The 20318-nt window shown below is 40.8% G+C and overlaps 1 protein-coding gene across 5 annotated transcripts in view; it reads right to left on the reverse strand.

The window, feature by feature from the left end:
• THRAP3 (thyroid hormone receptor associated protein 3) overlaps nucleotides 1-20318 on the reverse strand; it is a 72246-nt gene that overhangs the window by 13863 nt on the left and 38065 nt on the right. For all 5 annotated transcript variants that reach the window (XM_059046851.2, XM_059046863.2, XM_067011426.1 and 2 more), the window contains 2 exons: nucleotides 6312-6479; nucleotides 1067-1972 (listed from right to left, as the gene is read on the reverse strand). In XM_059046851.2, coding sequence (XP_058902834.1) covers nucleotides 1067-1972; nucleotides 6312-6448 — 1043 coding nt within the window. In that variant the 5' untranslated portion in view covers nucleotides 6449-6479. The remainder of the gene's footprint in view (nucleotides 1-1066; nucleotides 1973-6311; nucleotides 6480-20318) is intronic.

Below are 20318 nucleotides of genomic sequence, written 5' to 3' on the forward strand. Positions count from 1 at the left end.
TTTGCTCCAAGTCACCTAGAAGATCTAAGTATGAAATATACTGCAAACACAAATAAAAACAGAATACATGTTAATTGGGGGAGGGAGCAAAAATCATCCTACTCATTCTTATGGAAAAGCAGAGCTCATGCCCAAGTGTTCTAATGGGATTCACAGTCCCGGCAAGGAACAAAACTTGTATTTCAAAGCAGACTTACTGAAAGCTGCAAAGTACAGATTCTAAACATCTCATGTGTACCATGAATGGAAAACGTCTGATGATGTTATAGTTGCATTAATATGGCAAAAAAGAACCAAAGGACAGCAGGGCAGCAAGGAATATGCTAATAGAAGGAAAAAGTGGGGGCAGGAGGGGAACCACCTGCTCTGTAAGGCTCTCTTAACAACCTGGTCCCAATACAAATTCCGTTATGTCTCTGCCACCCCAATCCATCCAACCACATAAAAAAGATTCATGTTCCAACTCACCGTGTCCCCCAGGGTAGAAAGACAGAGACACTGTTATGTCCTCTCCTAACACACAGCCTGGTTGGCTTCTACTGGGACATACACCCACTTTGTGATTTTAAAACAAGGTCTCCCTGGACTAAGCCTTGGACTTTACCATTCTGCCCAGTCTCCTCAACTGGAGGGTGTGAGGGTGGGAGGGTGCAGCTCTTCACCATGAGGGACTGACACAGATCGATCACAGGAGATGGTGGGTCCTAGAGGGTCTAACAGCTCCAACAGCCATTCATTTTGGTAAAGACCACATTTTTTGATGGCTGACCCACAAATCTCTACTGTTCTCTGGCTTATACTGGTAGAATCCAAGGCAAACTTTAAATGTGAAAACATCATTGCAGAGTAGTCTAAAGAAACTTTATGCTGCAATACAAATTCAGGAAGGTAGGAAAACTAGAGTTAAGCTAAAGGTTTCCTTGGGTGATGCTTTAAAGTTTGCTAAATGAAAAGTTGAGGAAATGGGATTACCTTATTACCATTAATCAGAGCTCTACAGATCACATTACAACTAAACTGCCAGCTGGTGAGATAAAAACAACCACAGGGGAAACAAGATACTTGCCTCTTTGTATAGGCTGCTCCGCCTGGAGCAGCAGCCTCCTCTTTCTGAGATGAGCCATATGTGGAGCCAGTGGCTGGTGGACTCTTACCCACGGGGCTCTTTTTGGATGGACTCAAGGACCCAGAGCCATGGTCAAACTGACCTTGGTGTGTCCCAGCCTGGTACCCAGCACCACTCTGCAGAGCTGAGCCCATCTGGGATGTGCTGGAAAGCGGAGGGCTAGGTTTGGGCACAGGGCTAGGACGAGGTGACCGCCTCCTCACCACCACAGACTGGAGGGGGCTTTTGAGAGCTGGGCTTCGCTCCCGAGGACTCAGCTCAGATACGGCTGAGGCCCGTGATGCAGAACCAGCACTGTATGTGGTGGCATCTGACCAAGGCTTTGAGCTCTCAGACGCTTTTGTGTCTTGAGAGGTGCCTCCAGAGAACGGCTGCTCCTTGGGCTCATCTCCCTGGTTATCCCCGGCAGCCTGAGATGGCCGGCTATCCTTGGAAGAAGACTTTTTATCCTTTGCAGACTTGCGCTTAGAAGATTCAACTCGGCTGTGGTTGGAGGAAGAACGAGAGGATGAGGAACGCCTTGACCTGTCAGAGGAAGACTTATCGGAGTTTCTAGAACGGCTCCTGGACCTTGGTGAAGGAGACCTTCTCTTTGGGGACCGGGATCGGGAACGGCCCCGACGAGGACTGTATGCCTGCCGGTAATTCTGCCAATTTGAGCGGTAGTTTCCATAGCCTCCTCGGTTATACTGGCCCCATGGATAAAAGCCTCTGTTGCGCCCACGGAAATAATAGGGCCTTCTATAGCCTCTGTTGTGACCTCGGAAATCCCGATTCTGATATACTCTTGGGTGATTTCTCTCTCTGTTATGAGCTGGAGAATATGATCTGGAACGAGACCTAGAACTGAAAGAGGGGCAGGGGAGGGAAGAAATGTTTGAATTTTTGACACAAGCATTTTTACTCAAGAAAAACCTGCCAACAAAGAGGTAAATCCCTCTTCTTATGTATCATTTAATTTCAGTTGTTTTCAAATGAAAGGTACAAAGTTATATAATTAATTCTACTCTTATGGCCACATTAAGTATAAAAATAAAGAATCACTTTAACAAATGAGACACTGAGATGCTTCATTAATACTGTAGCACATTCTAAATGGAAATGTACTTCTACAGTGACTGAGAGAATATAAAAATGTTCCTAATGTAGTAAACTAAACAAACACCATTTTAATATAGTATACTAATTGCTAAGAGTTTCACAGGCACAGAGGATTTTACAGGTAGGTCCCTGGGTCACTGGAAGTGACCTGCATGCTATGGTACCCAGACAGGCAAATATTCAGATCATCCTCTGGCTCCACACTGCTTACTCCCTATCCTATCCACCTCTCTCTGTCTGTGCAGGGCTAATTTCTTAGCTTCCAATAAAACTTGGGGTTGTAAAAAAAAAAAAGTTACAACAGGTCTAAACCAAAGAATGCTTAAATAGAGACTTAGAGAACTCATCTGTTCAAAGCTTAAAAGAATTTTAACTGAAATCCGATCAGCAAAGCATACAAATGTTGTTTTTTTAAAAACTGGGAATCTGGAAATGGTCTCATTATCTAGAAGGTCAAGTTTCTGTGGCTGAACTACAAGATCTTACCCAGGTGCCACAAGAGGGCACCATCTGACCATAAGACACCGAAACACACAACAGGGTAGCAAAGAGGAACTACAAAAACAGCCCACACAACAGGGTAGCAAAGAGGAACTACAAAAACAGCCCTACACTTGCACATCTTTAAGGTCAAGCTAAAGCCTAGTGTTGTGTTCTTCATTTAACAATACAGAACTCTAATTTCGCAAAGGTACATTTCCAGACCGGTGGGAATTCAACAGTAACCCAACTGTAAAAATTACATGTTCACAAATGCCAGGCTTGTCAATGACAGGGAGCTTTGTTTCCATCAAAAAGCCAAAAACTGTATGTGTTGCTGTAGGAAATCCAGTGGGGTTCTTTGATACCACTTGTCATGTCAACTATGATATAGAGCATTAATTAGTCACTACTCCTAAGTATTTAACTAGAAATATGTAAAATTACTAGAAAACTCCAAAAATATTTTCTTTACATATAGAATAAAAACCCTTCAGTTCATAAGCAGGGCTTCTCATATCAGACCTAACTGGAAACAGATGCAAATGTGACAGGTTTTAACAACTAAACAGAATGTTATTTTTAGAAAGAAACTTACACTTAGAAGATAAAGTGGGATTGGTTTCCCACTACTTACTACCCACCATGCTCAGGTTCTTTATCTACCCCAAGAACAACAGGAACTGGTGAAGATGCAGCATACTGATGGTTGTTAATGGTTGCTATTTAAGTACAGTTTAAAAAAACAAACTTACCTTTCACACTTTTCATTCAAAAATAGTAACAATATAAGAAAGAAGGGAGAGGCAGATGCAGCTATGAAACTGAATATGACCCAATTTAATGGCTGTATTTGAGAGGTGATGCACCACCAGCACTAAGCAGGGTTTAATTCATGTTCCCATCCTCAAGAGGCTACTGCTGCTTCTGTCACCAATTACTAGTGAGGGCCCTGCGGCATACTGCATCCAAAACCCGCAGTCACTGCACAGATGCAGGAATATGACTCTCTGCAGATTGCAAATTAATTTATTTATGAGAAGTCACTTAAAAGGATACAACAGTCTGTGAAATACAAGGAAACAACCAATTTTCTCCAATTCTGTAGAACTCAGCAGTTAAGTTAATTTAAAGGCATGGTTTCTCAAACTCTCTGGACAGTATACTTTCCTTGTAGGAGAGGGAAAACAAAAGAAAAAAATCATGAAACAGATAAGCCAGAATTAAAAATTGAACATCCAGTGGCAAATTTATCTGTTTCTACAAAACAGAGAAGTCAGACTAGAATCAAATATAAAAACATGTTTTCTAGTGGAGATATTCCTCCAAAATTATCTTCCAGGTATTAGGACAGCACAGGGAGTGGCTCTAGACCTACCCCAGCACATATTGCCTGCGTAAGATATCTTTCCCTCATTTGCCAAGTTGATGACCATGCCAAATGATCTGTAGAATAAGGAGAAGCAATCTGTCCAGACAGATCTGCTCAGAACTCCAGCTATCACAAATACTTCAGAGCTGGTTAACATTTTTCAATTTGGGTTATGTCAGTTCAATTTACTCTCTCAGTTTTGGTTGTACAGCCTCTTCTTTTTGAACCAATTATTTAGTTTCCATTTACTAGATTAAGTTTTAAAGAACCAAATGAGCTGAAACTGAGATTTAAGCAAACCAGATCAAAAGACTCTGGGTGCAAGGTAGGAGCTTACTAAGAGTCTCTGCTCGGTCCTATGGCCTTGATAGCAATTTCCTGAGGTAGATATATTTAGTGGACTTTCCCTCATTTTTGGGGGGTTGGGGTGGGGTTTGAGAAGATAAAAGAGAATTTTACTTACATACAGACTCTGACACAATTGGGCAATAGAGAGACTCTATCTAGCACAGGCCTCAAACAAAGTTTGGTATAAAAATGTGTGCCCAATGGGCTTCCCTGATGGTGCAGTGATTGAGAGTCCGCCTGCCGATGCAGGGGACACGGGTTCGTGCCCCGGTCCGGGAGGATCCCACATGCCGCCGCAGAGCGGCTGGGCCCGTGAGCCATGGCCGCTGAGCCTGCGCATCCAGAGTCTGTGCTCCGCAGCAGGAGAGGCCACAACAGTGAGAGCCCCGCGTACCACAAAAAAAAAAAAAAAAAAAAGAAAAAAGAAAAAAGAAAAAAAGAATCCACCTGTCAATGCAGGGGACACAGGTTACAGCCCTGGTCCAGGAAGATCCCACATGTCGCGGAGCAACGAAGCCCGTGCACCACAACTACTGAGCCTGTGCTCTAGAGCCCGCAAACCACAACTACTGAACCCACGTGCCACAACTACTGAAGCCCGCGTGTCTAGAGCCCGTGGTCTGCAACAGGAGAAGCCACCACAACGAGAAGCCCACAAACCACAACAAAGAGTAGCCCCTGCTCGCTGCAACTAGAGAAAGCCTGCACACAGCAACGAAGACCCAACACAGCCAAAAATAATAAATAAATAAAAATAAATTTTAAAAAAAGAATTAACTTATTCTTGTTGGGAGGGTGGGGGTGGAGGGGAAGCCTACCAACCATTTGTTTATAGACTCTTTTAGAAGCAGGACTATGGAAAGCAGCAATAATAAAGATTAATTACAACTATTCCTGAGTTTATTTTAAACTGCATAATTCATTTAAGAGAAGGGCTCTAGATACTCATCTAAAATAATCAGCAGGGGCTCCAAGTGGTAAAACTGAGAAATTGTCTCCTTGCCTACTGCAGCTCTGACAAAAAGAATGAAATTGTACAAAGATTCCCTTTTGGTATTTAAATATTTAGATACATCAATATTTCTCTAATACACATACAGAAACTTATATTTATTAACAGGTTCTTACCTACTCACAAAAGAAAGTTTTAAAGAATGAAAAACCGAACTCATAACACAACAAAAGAGGAAAGATGCTGAAGTTTGGCATTATATTCCAAGACATAGCTAAAATAGGAAATAATCCAACTAAAGGTGTAGAAACTGACTAAAGAATACTGGCAATAAATTCAAAAGAATTATGTGCACATTTACTAAGGCAAAGTGATGTCTACAATAGTGATTTTTAGACAGCTGCAAGATGTGTTTTACTAAACAGATGCAGCTTGTTAGTAGTTGGTGTTATCAGGTATATATATACAAAGGACTCCTGATTAAGTTTTTTAAGGTTTAATTATTTTAGTGAGTTAAGGTTTCTTTTCCTTGCAATGTTGATCATACTATTAATCCTCTTAGCTATCCTTTCTTTGCGGATGATGCAAATAAACCTTGGTCCAAGCCTCCAAAAATACTTCAGTGAAAAATAATCAGGTGTAGAGATTTGAAGCAAGTAGCTTTAAATATAAAATGCTCTTTCTTCCACAGTGGATGAAAAACAGTATGTGCTGGCAGGAAAGAAAAGGAATTAGGCCAAGAGCATGGCAATCAAAGTTAATTCGGATTTGTAACATTTGAAGAGACCTGGAATATCTTACGGCCCAACACTCCACCTCAAGCCAACCCCACACCTCTATCTGATACTCACTGAAAGGGTCTAACAAAAGATCTTCAGAGACCTATACTGACCAATCAATGATTATCTCATTATACAATCACACCCCCTTACCTCAGCCTGCGTTTCCTTGAACGAGAGACAGACCGACTTCTGGACCGAGACTTCGAAAACGAACGAGAACGAGATCTTGATGCAGATCTTGAGCGAGAAGAGCGAGATCCAGACTTAGATTTGTTTGTTTTTGACATCTCTAAAGAGAGGGTCGCTTTTCAATTACACCTAATGTAAGAAAATAGAAATCAAACAAATGAGTGAGCCCCTTTGCAAATGAGTCCCTTGAACTTCTATGGACACTTAGAAACAAACAAAAAAGATGAAATGACTGTTAAAACCAAACAAAACAAAACACTCTTTGCACTTTTACGAAGGGGGATTTCTCAGCAGTACAATTCCGAACATACCAACCCAGAGCAGCAAATGGAAAACGTGACCTGTAACTCTTAACTGGGGGACACCATGAAACACAGACAAATATGAGGAGAGCTATCGATAAACTGGGGCACACAGTCTTTTCTCAATAAGCAGACAAGTTTTGCAAACTAAGTTAACTGTTAATAAAAGTACTGAGATGACCTGAGACAGGCTTCCCAGTCCTCACAGAAGAAACTCTATGCAATGACATCTTGGTTACAGAGTTTGTCGCACACCTTACCATTTCCCTACTTCCTGGACCCTGAATCCATGAGGCATATCCTTAATACTTACTTCAAAGGAAAAGGTTTAAAGTGTAAGAGATTCTGCCATCTCCTTTACACCTACAATTATGTATTACACCTATAATTATAATCATACATCTGCTCATTAGATCTAGTTACATCTTTCCATTTTGTATTTTTCTAACTTTTATCTTCTTTTTTATCAGTATTACCAAGTACCTATGTATATTATTTATCTTATCAAAGAATTAAAATCTGTTTATTTGTGCTCAGAAAAAAAAGTGTGACAGAATATTCTCAAATATTGTAATACCACAACAGGATGTACTACATCTTGTAAAATATAGGATTTTTCTTTTTGGCTGCGTTGGGTCTTCGTTGCTGCGCACCGGTTTTCTCTAGTTGTGGTGAGCAGGGGCTACTCTTTGTTGCAGTGCTCGGGCTTCTCATTGCGGTGGCTTCTCTTGTTACGGAGCACGGGCTCTAGGTGCACGTGCTTCAGTAGTTGTGGCGCACGGGCTTAGCAGCTCTGCGGCATGTGGGATCTTCCTGGACCAGGGCTCGAACCCACGTCCCCTGCACTGGCAGGCAGATTCTTAACCACTGTGACACCAGAGAAGTCCCGAAATACAGGATATTAATCCATAAACATAGGACTAAAGTAATTTATAAGGAGAAGAACCTCTACTTTCTTCTAGCCCATCACTAGCTTCAAGAGTCAACCTTCTTTCAGGGTCATTTTCCCATGAAAAAAACGAAATTGTTTTTTCCTTTTTTTTCAAAGATCAGAAAGCTAGTTAATACCCAAACCAGACCAGAACTCCAGGACTTATCCTATCACACCTCGCTGCCTCACTGCTTAACAAAAGATTCTTTTATGTAATGTTACGCCTGGCTTGTGAAGGGAAAACAATAATCAATGAACATTTCACCCTCCCCTACCTCTCAGATTTTCTTGTTATTCAGATCCCAACTCAAACGCTATCTCCCCAGAGGTTTGCCCCAGCCACCCAATCAAAAGCAGCCACCCAGTCATTCTCTAAGGTCTAGTCCAGTACCTTGTTTTCTTCTTCCCAGCACTAAATCCAGTATTTGAAACTTGTTTACTTTGTTTTTCCTCCTTTACCCAAGTAGGATGTAAGCTCCCACCAACAGAAATCTCATCTTTCTTATTTACTGCTGTATCCTCAATGCCCAGAACAGCAAACACTTAAACAGTATTTTTATTAACTTATCCTCAAGGAGGGTATTATTACATCCCTTTTTACAGATGCAGATACTGAGACATAAAGAAGGTAACTAACTTGCCCAAGGGCACTCAGCTTTAAGTGGCAGGGCTGGGCTTTGAACCCAGGTGACCTGGCTCTAAACCAGTGCTCTTAACTACCATTATACAGCCTCACCAGAGCAGTGTCTGGCACACAGAAGGCATGCAGAGACGTGTGGGATGAATAAATGAATTCAAGTCTCCACTCCTACTGAGTTTAGGATCTGGTAAAGAGGGCAAGACAGAGACAAAGTGAAAGGTGGTATCTGTTTATAATTACTACATTCAAGTTTTAGATTTGAATTTTAAGAACTTTTGGAAAGGCTTAAGTCCAAGAAGCTGCTATAGCTCCAGCTCATAAGGGAAATAACCATAATCTCAGAGACATAAATTCAGAAGACTGAGAAACTGCTAGGAAGCCAGAGACAAACAGTGATGAGTAAGAGATTGCTAAATGAGGATACCAAAGACCTACAGTCTAGATCCTGCCAAAAGGATCAAACTGTTACATGCTTTAGCAAGGTCAAAGATGTTTCAGTTTGGAACCAATTTTTGGAAGTAGTGTCATTATACAAAGCCAGGGTAGAGGAATAAGTTATTTGGAGATATGAGGTGGAGGTGTAAATAAGCCATTTACAGAAACTGAATATTGAAAACACATTGTTTTTCTGGTTGGCCTTCAGCATATTTGGGGATTCTCTAGGTTCACTCTTGCTAAATGGCTTTTTTCTGTTACAAGTCTAGGGGTATATCTTTGCCAAGCAACTTCTCTGTCCAGTCTTCAGTTTAGCTTAGACTAGAAATAAATACCCTTTTAGATCAGTTACACAATGGGTGGACAATATCAGACTTTAAAAGAAAAGGGGAGGGAATTCCCTGATGGTCCAGTGGTTAGGAGTCCTCACTTTCACTCGGGGAGCACAAGCTCAATCTCTGGTCGGGAAACTAAGATCCTGCAAGCCTGCGCTGCCTGGCAGGAAAAAGGGGGAAAAAAAAGAAGAAAAAGAAAAAAGGAGAAGGGGGAACAAGTCAGTAGAAAAGGAAATACTCATTTCAACTCCAAGTCACTGGAAAATTAAGAACCTAATTTTCATGAAGAGGAAGAAAAAGTTGTCATCTAAATACAGATAGAGAGACTTCCCTGGTGGTCCAGTGGCTAAGACTCCGCTCTCCCAATGCAGGAGGCCCAGGTTCAATCCCTGGTCAGGGAATTAGATCCCACATGCATGTCACAACTAAGAGTTTGCATGCCACAACTAAGGAGCCCACTGGTAGCAACTAAGACCCAACACAACCAAATGAACAAATAGAAAGGCGGCAAAGTATTTTTTAAAAATAAAGACAGAGCCAAATTTAGCACTTCTACCTATATTAAATTTACTAGAATTGACAAATGTACTCAAGAGTCACAATAATGTGACACCACCCTCACTCCTTTAACTTCTTTAACTTCTTCTGAACTGAAACTAATTTTAAAACATCACTATTTCCTGAGAGTTAAGAGGAATGATACAAAACCAGAGCTGGAAATAAATCAATGAATCTTAACTCATTCAAGAGAACTCTACAGAGTGGACAAACAATGGTAAAGTAGACGTGGTCTGCCTCCATGGAGCTTATAATCTAGAGTTACAGATAGATCATAACCAAGCAAGCAAGCAAAAAGGTAATTTCAAATTCTGGTAAGTACTAGGAAGAAGGCAAAGAGCGCATAATGTTGGCAAATTTATTAAGTGTGGTAGTGAGTTATTTAGATAGGATGGGCCAGAGGTGGCATTTAAGCTGTCACCTGAAGACTATGAAAGAGCAAGTCACACAAAAAAGGAAAAGGTCCAGGGCTTCCCTGGTGGCACAGTGGTTGAGAGTCTGCCTGCCAATGCAGGGGACACAGGTTCCAGCCCTGGTCTGGGAAGATCCCACATGCCGCGGAGCAACTGGGCCTGTGAGCCACAACTACTGGGCCTGCGCGTCTGGAGCCTGTGCTCCACAACAAGAGAGACAGCGATAGTGAGAGACCCGTGCACCACGATGAAGAGTGGCCCCCGCTTGCCACAACTAGAAAAAGCCCTTGCACAGAAACGAAGACCCAACACAGCCAAAAATAAATAAATAAATAATAAAAATAAAGGAATTCCCTTTAAAAAAAAAAAGAAAAGGTCCAAAAGACCGAGAAGTCTCTTCTGATATACATAAATAGATTTCATGTATATAAACACTTTATACAAACATTTTAGTGTAAGGTAGGGACAACCATAACTAAAGCTATCTGATTAAATTACCAAAATTCATTCAAAACAACTCGCAGTTCTACTTTGAAGACCTTTAAAACTTCATTGTGGGGCTTCCCTGGTGGCGCAGCGGTTGAGAGTCCGCCTGCCGATGCAGGAGACACGGGTTCGTGCCCTGGTCCGGGAAGATCCCACATGCCGCGGAGCAACTAAGCCCGTGAGCCATGGCCGCTGGGCCTGCGCGTCCGGAGCCTGTGCTCCGCGATGGGAGAGGCCACAACAGTGAGAGGCCCGCATACCGCAAAAAAAAAAAAAAAAAAAAAAAAAAAAACTTCATTGTGTTTATCACATAGCTTTTCCCATTTCGAACATTTCTTCCATGTCCATGCTCTAAAAATAGTATGGAAAGTACGACAGACAAATATCACCTTGAAAATCAACTTAGCACGTTTTACATGTTACAAGTATTGGGTTGGCCAAAAAGTTCATTCCGGTTTTTCTTTAATAAGTTTGGTTTCTGTTCAAATTAAAATTTCCCCCAAAGGAAGTTTTGTTTCTTCAGCAATGCCTACTCTTCCTGGACATGCTGTTTCATTCAGAATAAAACAGCCATGTTCCTACACCAGCAATATAAAAGAATCCACCTATTGAACAAGTAGTACTCAGCATGTTAGCAGGCAGAAATATAGGATCCAGTTCCTAAACTCCTAGTTAAGGGCTGGTATGATCCAAATACCCTCAACTTTCCAACATCCTTCAGATGACATGGTTTCATATCCACATTATCACACTGTGCCACTGAATCAATTCCAGTTTGTCCTCCTTCACTGGGATACTCAGAACTAAATGTAATTCTCCAAATTTGGCCTATTATAAAACTATTTAGACACTACTAATGCATCCTAAGACCTCTTTCTGGCAGCCACACCACATGTTGATTCAGAGTGAGATGAGTCACTAGGCCCTCAAATCCTTTCTCATAAACCCTTCTTCAGCTGCAAAATATCCTCCTCCTCCATCTTGTATTTATACCACTGTTGTTTACCCTCCCCCCTTTTTATTTAAAACCCAAGTGCAGAATTTCAAACAGCATTCTGAAATGGTTTCAGATATAATTCTGTCACTTGGAGGAAGGGTTCATCTTTAAACTGTTCTGCAGAGCCACGTGAGAGGGTAATTTCCAGACCCACGACCCTTTTTAAAGCCCAAGCCTTCTCCACCAAGCCACTCGTCCTTGGAAGAGCAGATACATTTTAACGTAAAACAAAACAAAGGCCTTAAGGCATATAATTACATGGCTTTTATGTCATTAAAAATACAGATCTTATTTTTCAACTCCAAGCAACAAAAATAATATTGGCAGTGAGGGCCAAAGCAAGCTTCTCTAAATCAAAGACTCTCAAAGATAAGAAAGAATTCAATTACTCCTCTCCCCTTCTCACTCCAGATTGTTAAGTTTCTTCTTAGTGTCCCTAGTGACTATGCCAGCATTGTGCTTGGCACATGGTAGGTGTCTTGCTGAATTCACCAGAAGGAACACTTTGGTAGTTAAATTTAATACTGTTTGCCCCATGTTTGGAACTCTGTGGATAGGTTACATTTGGCAGGAGACTGGTTCCTAAAAACTAAGTAGTGCCAAATACAGCTTCTCAATGGGCTGCCCTGGGGCTCCAACCTTGGCAGCCCTAAATGGTCAAGCTACTGGGTTGGCCAAAAAGTTTGTTTGGATCTTCCATAAGATGTTACTGTTTATTTCCTTTCATCAAGCAAATAAAACTTTAAGGCAAACATACTATAACCTGAAAACAAAACAACAACATAAAACACACCCACAGCTTTCCTAATACGTAATACCAATTCAAAACTAAGTCCTTTAAAGCTCTCTGAACCCATGAAAGGACACAGGAATTCAGTTGGGCCAGGGAACTATTGCGTATGGTGAACAGTCTGATCTCTGGATATCTATACCTAACTGTTTTGAATGACTTCACTGCTGTAACTTAATATCTGTACAGGGTTTTGCTGAGCAAACCTTTTTTTTTCCCTTTTCTCATTTCCATTAATATCAAACTTACTATCTCACAGGATATTCAATTTCCTCAAGAATCTTATGCACCTTAAAGGGCATAATCACAGCATTTCTCATGGTTTTAACTCTCACTTCAATATCCACACTACAACCAATTTAAAAACCAAAGTACTAGGTATTCTTTTAAGCTCCAACCTCTTTCTCTAGCACCACCTGTTTCCCTGCAGCAATGAAGCATACAGAGTTGCCTCTTTTTTAAAAAAATAGATCTTTATTGGAGTATAATTGCTTCATGATACTATGTTAGTTTCTGTTGTACACCAAAGTGAATAAGCCACATGCATACATATATCCCCATATCCCCTCCCCCGAGCCTCCCTCCGACCCTCCCTATCCCACCCCACTAGGTCATCGCAAAGCACTGAGATGATCTCCCTGTGCTATGCTGCTGCTTCCCACTAGCTAACTATTTTACATTCGGTAGTGTATATAAGAGTTGCCTCTAATTTTCTTACGTTATTAGAATATATTAACATCATGAAACTTTCATCACTAATTCTTACTCCAAGGACTCATGACAAATTCAAGGAAGGAGTGTTACAAAGGAACAACAGTTATTTTAATCTGTTTAATTTGGGTTACAGGACCCAAATAAGACCTAAGCCTGTAGAATTTCAGGACAGGATCACTAAACACCACCCTCTAAAAGTTAACTAAATGGTGACCTAAATGGGAAGGAAATCTAAAAAAGAGTGGATATATGTACACGTATAACTGATTCAGTTTGCTGCACAGCAGAAACTAACACAACAGTGTAAAGCAATTATACTCCAATAAAAATTAATTTTAAAATAATGAAAAATTTAAAAAAATTAATAGTCAAAACAATGGATAAGAACAATCAACTATGGAAATCTTCCCAAGAAATAGCCTTCCAAAAAGAAATGCAAAAATCTCACCATAAGACTTCGAATCCTTTTAGGCAAGTCCCTAATTTAAGACGTAAAATTCCATAAGATATACTGAAATGTATAACATCTATGACATGATTTTATAAACACACAAATTTTAGTAATGAATGAATACTGATGGGGAAAATGAAGCATGGGAATTTGCATCTTCTTGTAGTTCAAAGAAAAAAAAGGCTATGATTTAATGACTATAACATACATACATACAAATATTTATTTATTTAGGCCGTACCTCGCAGCTCATGGGATCTTAGTTCCCTGACCAGGGATTGAATCTGGGCCCTCGGCAGTGAAAGCATGGAGTCCTAACTACTGGACCGCCAGAGAATTCCCCATAACAATTATTTAAAGAAAAAATATCCACCTAGAAGTAGGGGGACCAGAAAGTTCAAACCTAAAAGTTAACATACACTGTATAGTCCAATAAAAGATTATTGCCCTGCTCTGGCTGAGACAGGCTAGGGGTGGGGGTGTGACATTTGTACCTAGCAATTTAAGGCTTCCAGGATATTTGGGTTGACAATGGGGAAAAGGACTTTATCAATAAATTGGGACTATCCTGAAAAACCAGGACTCATCATTCCTTCAAGGAGGACAACTCAGCTACCCTGATTTGATGGACTTAATTTAAGAATGTCTAGGGCTTCCCTGGTGGCGCAGTGGTTGAGAATCTGCCTGCTGATGCAGAGGACACGGTTTCGAGCCCTGGTCTGGGAAGGTCCCACATGCCGCGGAGCAACTAAGTCCATGAACCACAACTACTGATCCTGTGCTCTAGAGCCTGTGAGCCACAACTACTGAGCCTGCGCATCTGCAGCCTGTGCTCCGCAGCAAGAGAGGACGCGACAGTGAGAGGCCCACGCACCGCGATGAAGAGTGGCCCCCGCTTGCCACAACTAGAGAAAGCCCTTGCACAGAAATGAAGACCCAACACAGCCAAAAATAAATAAATCAATAAATAAAAATTAAAAAAAAAAAAAAAAGAATGTCTAGCTTCTCTTGCTCTGTATTTAGAATACGTTCATCAAAGATCCTTCTAGGGCTTCCCTGGTGGCGCGGTGGTTGGGAGTCCGCCTGCCGATGCAGGGGACACGGGTTCGTGCCCCCGTCCGGGAAGATCCCACATGCCGCGGAGCGTCTGGGCCCGTGAGCCATGGCCGCTGAGCCTGTGCGTCCGGAGCCTGCGCTCCACAACGGGAGAGGCCACAACAGTGAGAGGCCCGCGTACCACAAAAAAAAAAAAAAAAAAAAAAGATCCTTCTATTGGGTTAGCCAAAAAGTTCATTCGGTTTTTTCCAAAAGATGGCTCTAGTAGCACATAGCTGTCTTTAACTTCATTCAAGACAATCCTGTTAGACTGTATGTGACAGCTGTCATATCAGCGTGCATTAAAAAAAATTATCAAAATTGGTGAACTTTTGTGTAGCCATTTTAATATTGAAGATGGAAGGAAAAAAGCAATATTTTCAGCATCTTATGCTTTATCATTTCAAGAAAGGTAAAAACGTAACTGAAACGCAAAATAAATTTGCACAGTGTATGGAAAGGGTGCTGTGACTAATCGAACATGTCAAAAGTGGTTTGCAAAGTTTTGTGCTGGAGATTTCCTGATGGATGATGCTCCACCGTTGGGCAGACCAGTTGAAGCTGATAGCAATCATATCGAGACATTAACTGAGAACAATCTACGTTATACCACGGGGGAGACAGCTGACATACTCAAAATATCCCAATCAAGTGCTGAAAAGCATTTGCACCAGTTTGGTTACGTTAATCGCTTTGATGTTTGGGTTCCACGTAAGTTAAACGGAAAAAACCTTCTTAATGGTATTTCCTCATGCAATTCTCTACTTAAACATAACGAAAACACTCCATTTTTAAAACAAATTGTGACAGGCGATGAAAAGTGGATATTGTACAATAATGTGGAACAGAAGAGATTGTGGGGCAAGCGAAATGAACCACCAACAACCACACCAAAGGCTGGTCTTCATCCAAAGAAGGTGATGTTGTGTATATGGTGGGATTGGAAGGGAATCCTCTATTATGAGCTCCTTCTGGAACACCAAATGATTTTTTTTAAACACTTTTTTGAGGACTTCCGTGGTGGTCCAGTGGTAAAGAATCTGCCCTCCAATGCAGGGTACATGGGCTCGATCCCTGGTCAGTGATCTAAGATCCCACATGCCATGGGGCAACTGAGCCCACATGCAACAACTACTTGAGCCCGCACCAGACTAGAAAGAAGCCTGCGCACCTCAACAAAAGACCCGATGCTGCCAAAAATTTAAAAATAAAATAAATACTTTTTTTGGCTGCATCTCACAGCACGTGGGACCTTAGTTCCCCGACCAGGAACTGAACCCGTGCCCCTCGCATTGGAAGGGTGGAGTCTTAACCACTGGGCCGCCAGGGAAGTCCCAGAAAACTAAATGATTAATTCCAACAAGTACTGCTACCAATTAGACAGACTGAAAGCAGCACTCAAAAAAAGCATCCAGAATTAGTCAACAGAAAACTCATAATCTTCCATCAGGACAACATAAGGCTGAATGTTTCTTTGAAAACCGTTACAGTTTGGCTGGGAAGTTCTTTTGTTTTCTTTTAAATGGTAACAGTAGATCCAACCACCTTCTTCTTTTTAAAAAAGATATTTATCTACTTTATTTATTATTTCTCTTGGGTACATACCTAGGAGTGGTACTACTCAGTCACATGGTTAACTCTATGCTTAACTTTGTGGGGTACTGCCAGACTATATTCCAAAGCAGCTACATCATTTTACTTTCCCACCAGCAGTGTATGAGAGTTCCAATTTCTCTACATCTCCAACACTTTATTATTGTCTTTTTTATTATAGCCATTCTAGTGGGTGTGAAGTGGTATCTCATTATAGTTTTTTTGTTTAATATTTATTTATTTGGCTGTGCCAGGTCTTAGTTGCGGCACGAGGGCTGTTAGTTGCAGCATGCGGGATCTAGCTCCCTGACCAGGGATGGAACCTGAGCCCCCTGCACTGGGAGTGCAGGGTCTTAACCACTGGATCACCAGGGAAGTCCCTCATTATGATTTTGATTTGTAATTCCCTAATGACTAACCGTGTTGACAATCTTTTCACATGTTTATTGGCTATTTGTGTATCTTAGAGAAATATCAATTCAGATCCTTTGTCCATTTTTAAGTTGAATTATTTGTCTTTTTATTATTGAGTCGTAAGGCTTTCTAAATTATGGATATAGATCCCTTATTAGACATATACTTTGCAAGAAGTTTCTCCCAATTTGTAGGTTGTTCTTCCATTTTCTTGACTCTGACTTTTAAAGAAAAGGGATTTTGTTAGTTTTTTTAATAAAGTCTGATTTATCTTATTCTTTTTTTCCTTGTGCTTTTGGTGTCATATCTAAGAAGGGTTTGCCCAAGGTCACAAAGATTTATTCCTAGGTTTTCTTCTAAGAATTTTATAGTTTTATCTCTTGCATTTAGGTCCATGATCCATTTTGATTTAAATTTTATGTTATAGTGTGAGGTAAGGGTCCAACTCCATTCTTTTGCATGTAGATATCCAGATGTCCTAGTACCATTTGTTGAAAAGACTAGTCTTATCCTACTGAAACGTCTTGGCATCTTGGTCCCCAAAAAAAGAAAAAAAAAAATCAACTGATCACAAATGTGAGGGTTTATTTCTGTATTCTCAATGTTATTCCATTGATCTGTATGTCTATGCTTATGTCAAAACCACAGTTTGATTACTGTAGCCTTGTAGTACATTCTGAAATCAGAAAGTGTAGGTTTTTCAACTTCCTCCTGCTCAGACAATTTTGGCTATTCTGAGTCTCCTACATTTTCATATGAATTTTATTTTATTTTTTTAATTAATTTATTTATTTATGGTTGCTTTGGGTCTTCGTTGCTGCACGTGGGCTTTCTCTAGTTGCAGCGAACAGCGGCTACTCTTCATTGCGGTGTGCGGGCTTCTCATTGCGGTGGCTTCTCTTGTTGCGCAGCACAGGCTCTAGGCACACGGGCTTCAGCAGTTGTGGCACAAGGGCTGAGTAGTTGTGGCTTGCGGGCTCTAGAGAGCAGGCTCATTAGTTGTGGCACACAGGCTTAAGTTGCTTTGTGGCATGTGGGATCTTCCTGGACCAAGGCTTGAACCCATGTCCCCTGCATTGGCAGGAGGACTCTTATTAACCACTGCCCTACCAGGGAAGTTCCTCATATGAATTTTAGATTCAGCACATTAATTTCTGCAAAAAGCCAGCTGGGATTTTGACAAAAATTGTTTTGAATCTGAAGATCAATTTGGAGAGAACTGCCATCTTAATAAGTCTTCCAACCCATGAACATGGGACGTCTTTCCACAGTGTTTTGTAGTTTTCAGAGTACAAAGTTTGTGCTCATTTTGTTAAATTCATTCCTAAGTATTTTGCTCTTTTTGATGCTACTGGAAATGAACTGTTTTTCTGTCATTTTGATTGCTGACTGCTGGTGTACAGAAACACAATTCATTCTTTTTTAAAAATCATTTTATTTATTTTTGGCTGCGTCGGGTCTCTGTTGCTGCACGCAGGCTTTCTCTAGTTGCAGCAAGCGGGAGCTTCTCTTGTTGCGGAGCATGGGCCCTAGGCGCACAGGCTTCAGTAGGTGTAGCACTTGGGTTCAGTAGTTGTGGCACGCAGGCTCCAGGGCACGCAAGCTTCAGTAGTTGGGGCACACGGGCTTAGCTGCTCCACAGCATGTGGGATCTTCCCGGACCAGGGATCGAGCCCGTGTCCCCTGCATTGGCAGGCAGACTCTTAACCACTGCACCACGAGGAAGTCCCAGAGAAATACAATTCATTCTTGTATATTCATCTTGCATCCTGTAACATTACTGAACTCATTTAATAGTTCTAATAGTTTTCAGTGGATTCCTTAAGATTTTCTACATAAGATATCACCTGCAAAAGAAATAGTTTTACTTCTTCCTTGCCAAGTTAGATGGCTTTTATTTCATTTTCTTGCCAAACTGCCCTGGCTAGAACATCTGGTACAATGTTGAACAGAAATGACAAAAGTGGACATTCTTCTCTTGTCCCTGAGCTTAGGGTGAAAACATTCAGTCTTCCTTCCACCTTTAAGTACAATGATACCTGTAGGTTTTTCACATGTCTAATACCAGATTGAGGAAGTTCCCTTCTATTCCTAGTTGGTTTAATATTTTTATTATGAAAATATGCTGGAATTTTTTTTACTGTATTTATTGAGATGATCAAGTAGCTTTGGTCCTTTATTCTACTGTATTACATTATTTGATTTTCAACAGTTACCATTTAACACCTGTTTTTAAAATAGGTCTTAAAATAAGTCTTTTCCCTGTTTATGGATCTCTAACATAACCTTAATAGAAGAGGAAGTCTGTGAGGACTGACCCCATGTAGGCCTGCACTCCCTGTCCCTTGCCCAGGCCGCAGGACTGTTGTCTCTGCTCTGCCAAGAGGACAGCATACTTTTCCAGATCAGATGGCATTATATTTGGTAACTGTTAGGTAACACAAGAGTGCTAACCAAATAAATTTAACAATTCAGGATACCAAACCCAGGAAGCCACAAAATTACCTGGTAAGAGATCACGTTTGATTTGTTCTCCATTTTATGCACAGTGCTTAGCCACAGAGTGGACACTTGGTATGTGCTAATGAACAGGCTCTTTCGCACTTTCTCTTCATCACACAAGCATGAATAATAAAAGATCGGTTCACCAAATAGTAACAATACAATCCAAGAATAAAATTAAGTATGTATCACAGTCCTAATCACTACAGCTAAACTAAAAGTTGAGCTCATTCGTATTCCTTGTACATTTTCCTCAAAGGCAGAGAAGGCCAAACTGATCTCAATGTTAGGGAGACACACTTCATTTAGTAGTGCCAGGTTAGAGTGAAACTCCACTGCCAGCAAGTCCAGTCAAGACAGCCCTGCTCTCAACAGTCACTAAAGGCAAGAAGCAGAAAATTCTTTGTGAACAAAATGACTGAAATAAAGAAGAGACAGATCCACAAATCAGCTAAGAAAGAAATTCACCATTCATAAAGGGTTGTAGGCAAAGGACAGGGCCTGATTGTGTGCTCTGTATGCCTCTGGATAGTTAGGGGCAGGAAAGCAGCACTCAGGTGAAATATTAAACACGTTTACTATTTTATGTTTTCCTCTGGAGATTATTCTCTCCTGAGCAAAAGAGGGAGGGAAAGGGAAACAGAATCAAGAGCAGCTGTAGGTATCTCTAGGGAAATACAAGTGTATTTGACTTCACAACCACCCCCAACATCCCTGAAGAAATCAAATCAGACCCCTTCCTGACAGTTACTCTATTAAGGAGCTCTCTTAAACTATTAAATAAATCCATAAATATAACACTAATTTCTGAGGTCTTAAAATTCACAGAGGCAAATACCCACATGTGCACTGAGCACCCTCCTAAAAGGAGAGGAAGGTCCTTTGGGGAGAATGGCAATTTTATTGCTTAAACAACTTAAGGATATAATGAAAGGTTTTCCCTTGCCTATGTTATAAAATCATAGCTATTCTGGAGTTTAGTACTTAAAATTCTTAAACTTTAAACATTGTATTCTATGTAATTTGGTAGAACTTGTTTTTAAAATGAGTAATACGTAGGTACAGATGTACATATAAGACATATCTACATAAGCACATGCAGCAAACTATTAACAGTAGTTACCTCTGTGGAGCAGAAAGGAAGACATGAAGAGGAAGGGGGCAGGAGAAGGGAAAGACATGAAATTGGGCAGACAGGGTAAGAGCATGTGCTTCTTACTTTACATATAAATATTTTTAGCTAATGAGTTTACAGGTGACTTCCCCCTAACGGTCTTTTACAAAGTTGTTGACATTCATAGCGTTAATAGCG

The sequence above is a fragment of the Kogia breviceps genome, chromosome 1 (genome assembly GCF_026419965.1).
Source record: "Kogia breviceps isolate mKogBre1 chromosome 1, mKogBre1 haplotype 1, whole genome shotgun sequence".
Lineage (NCBI taxonomy): Eukaryota > Metazoa > Chordata > Mammalia > Artiodactyla > Physeteridae > Kogia > Kogia breviceps.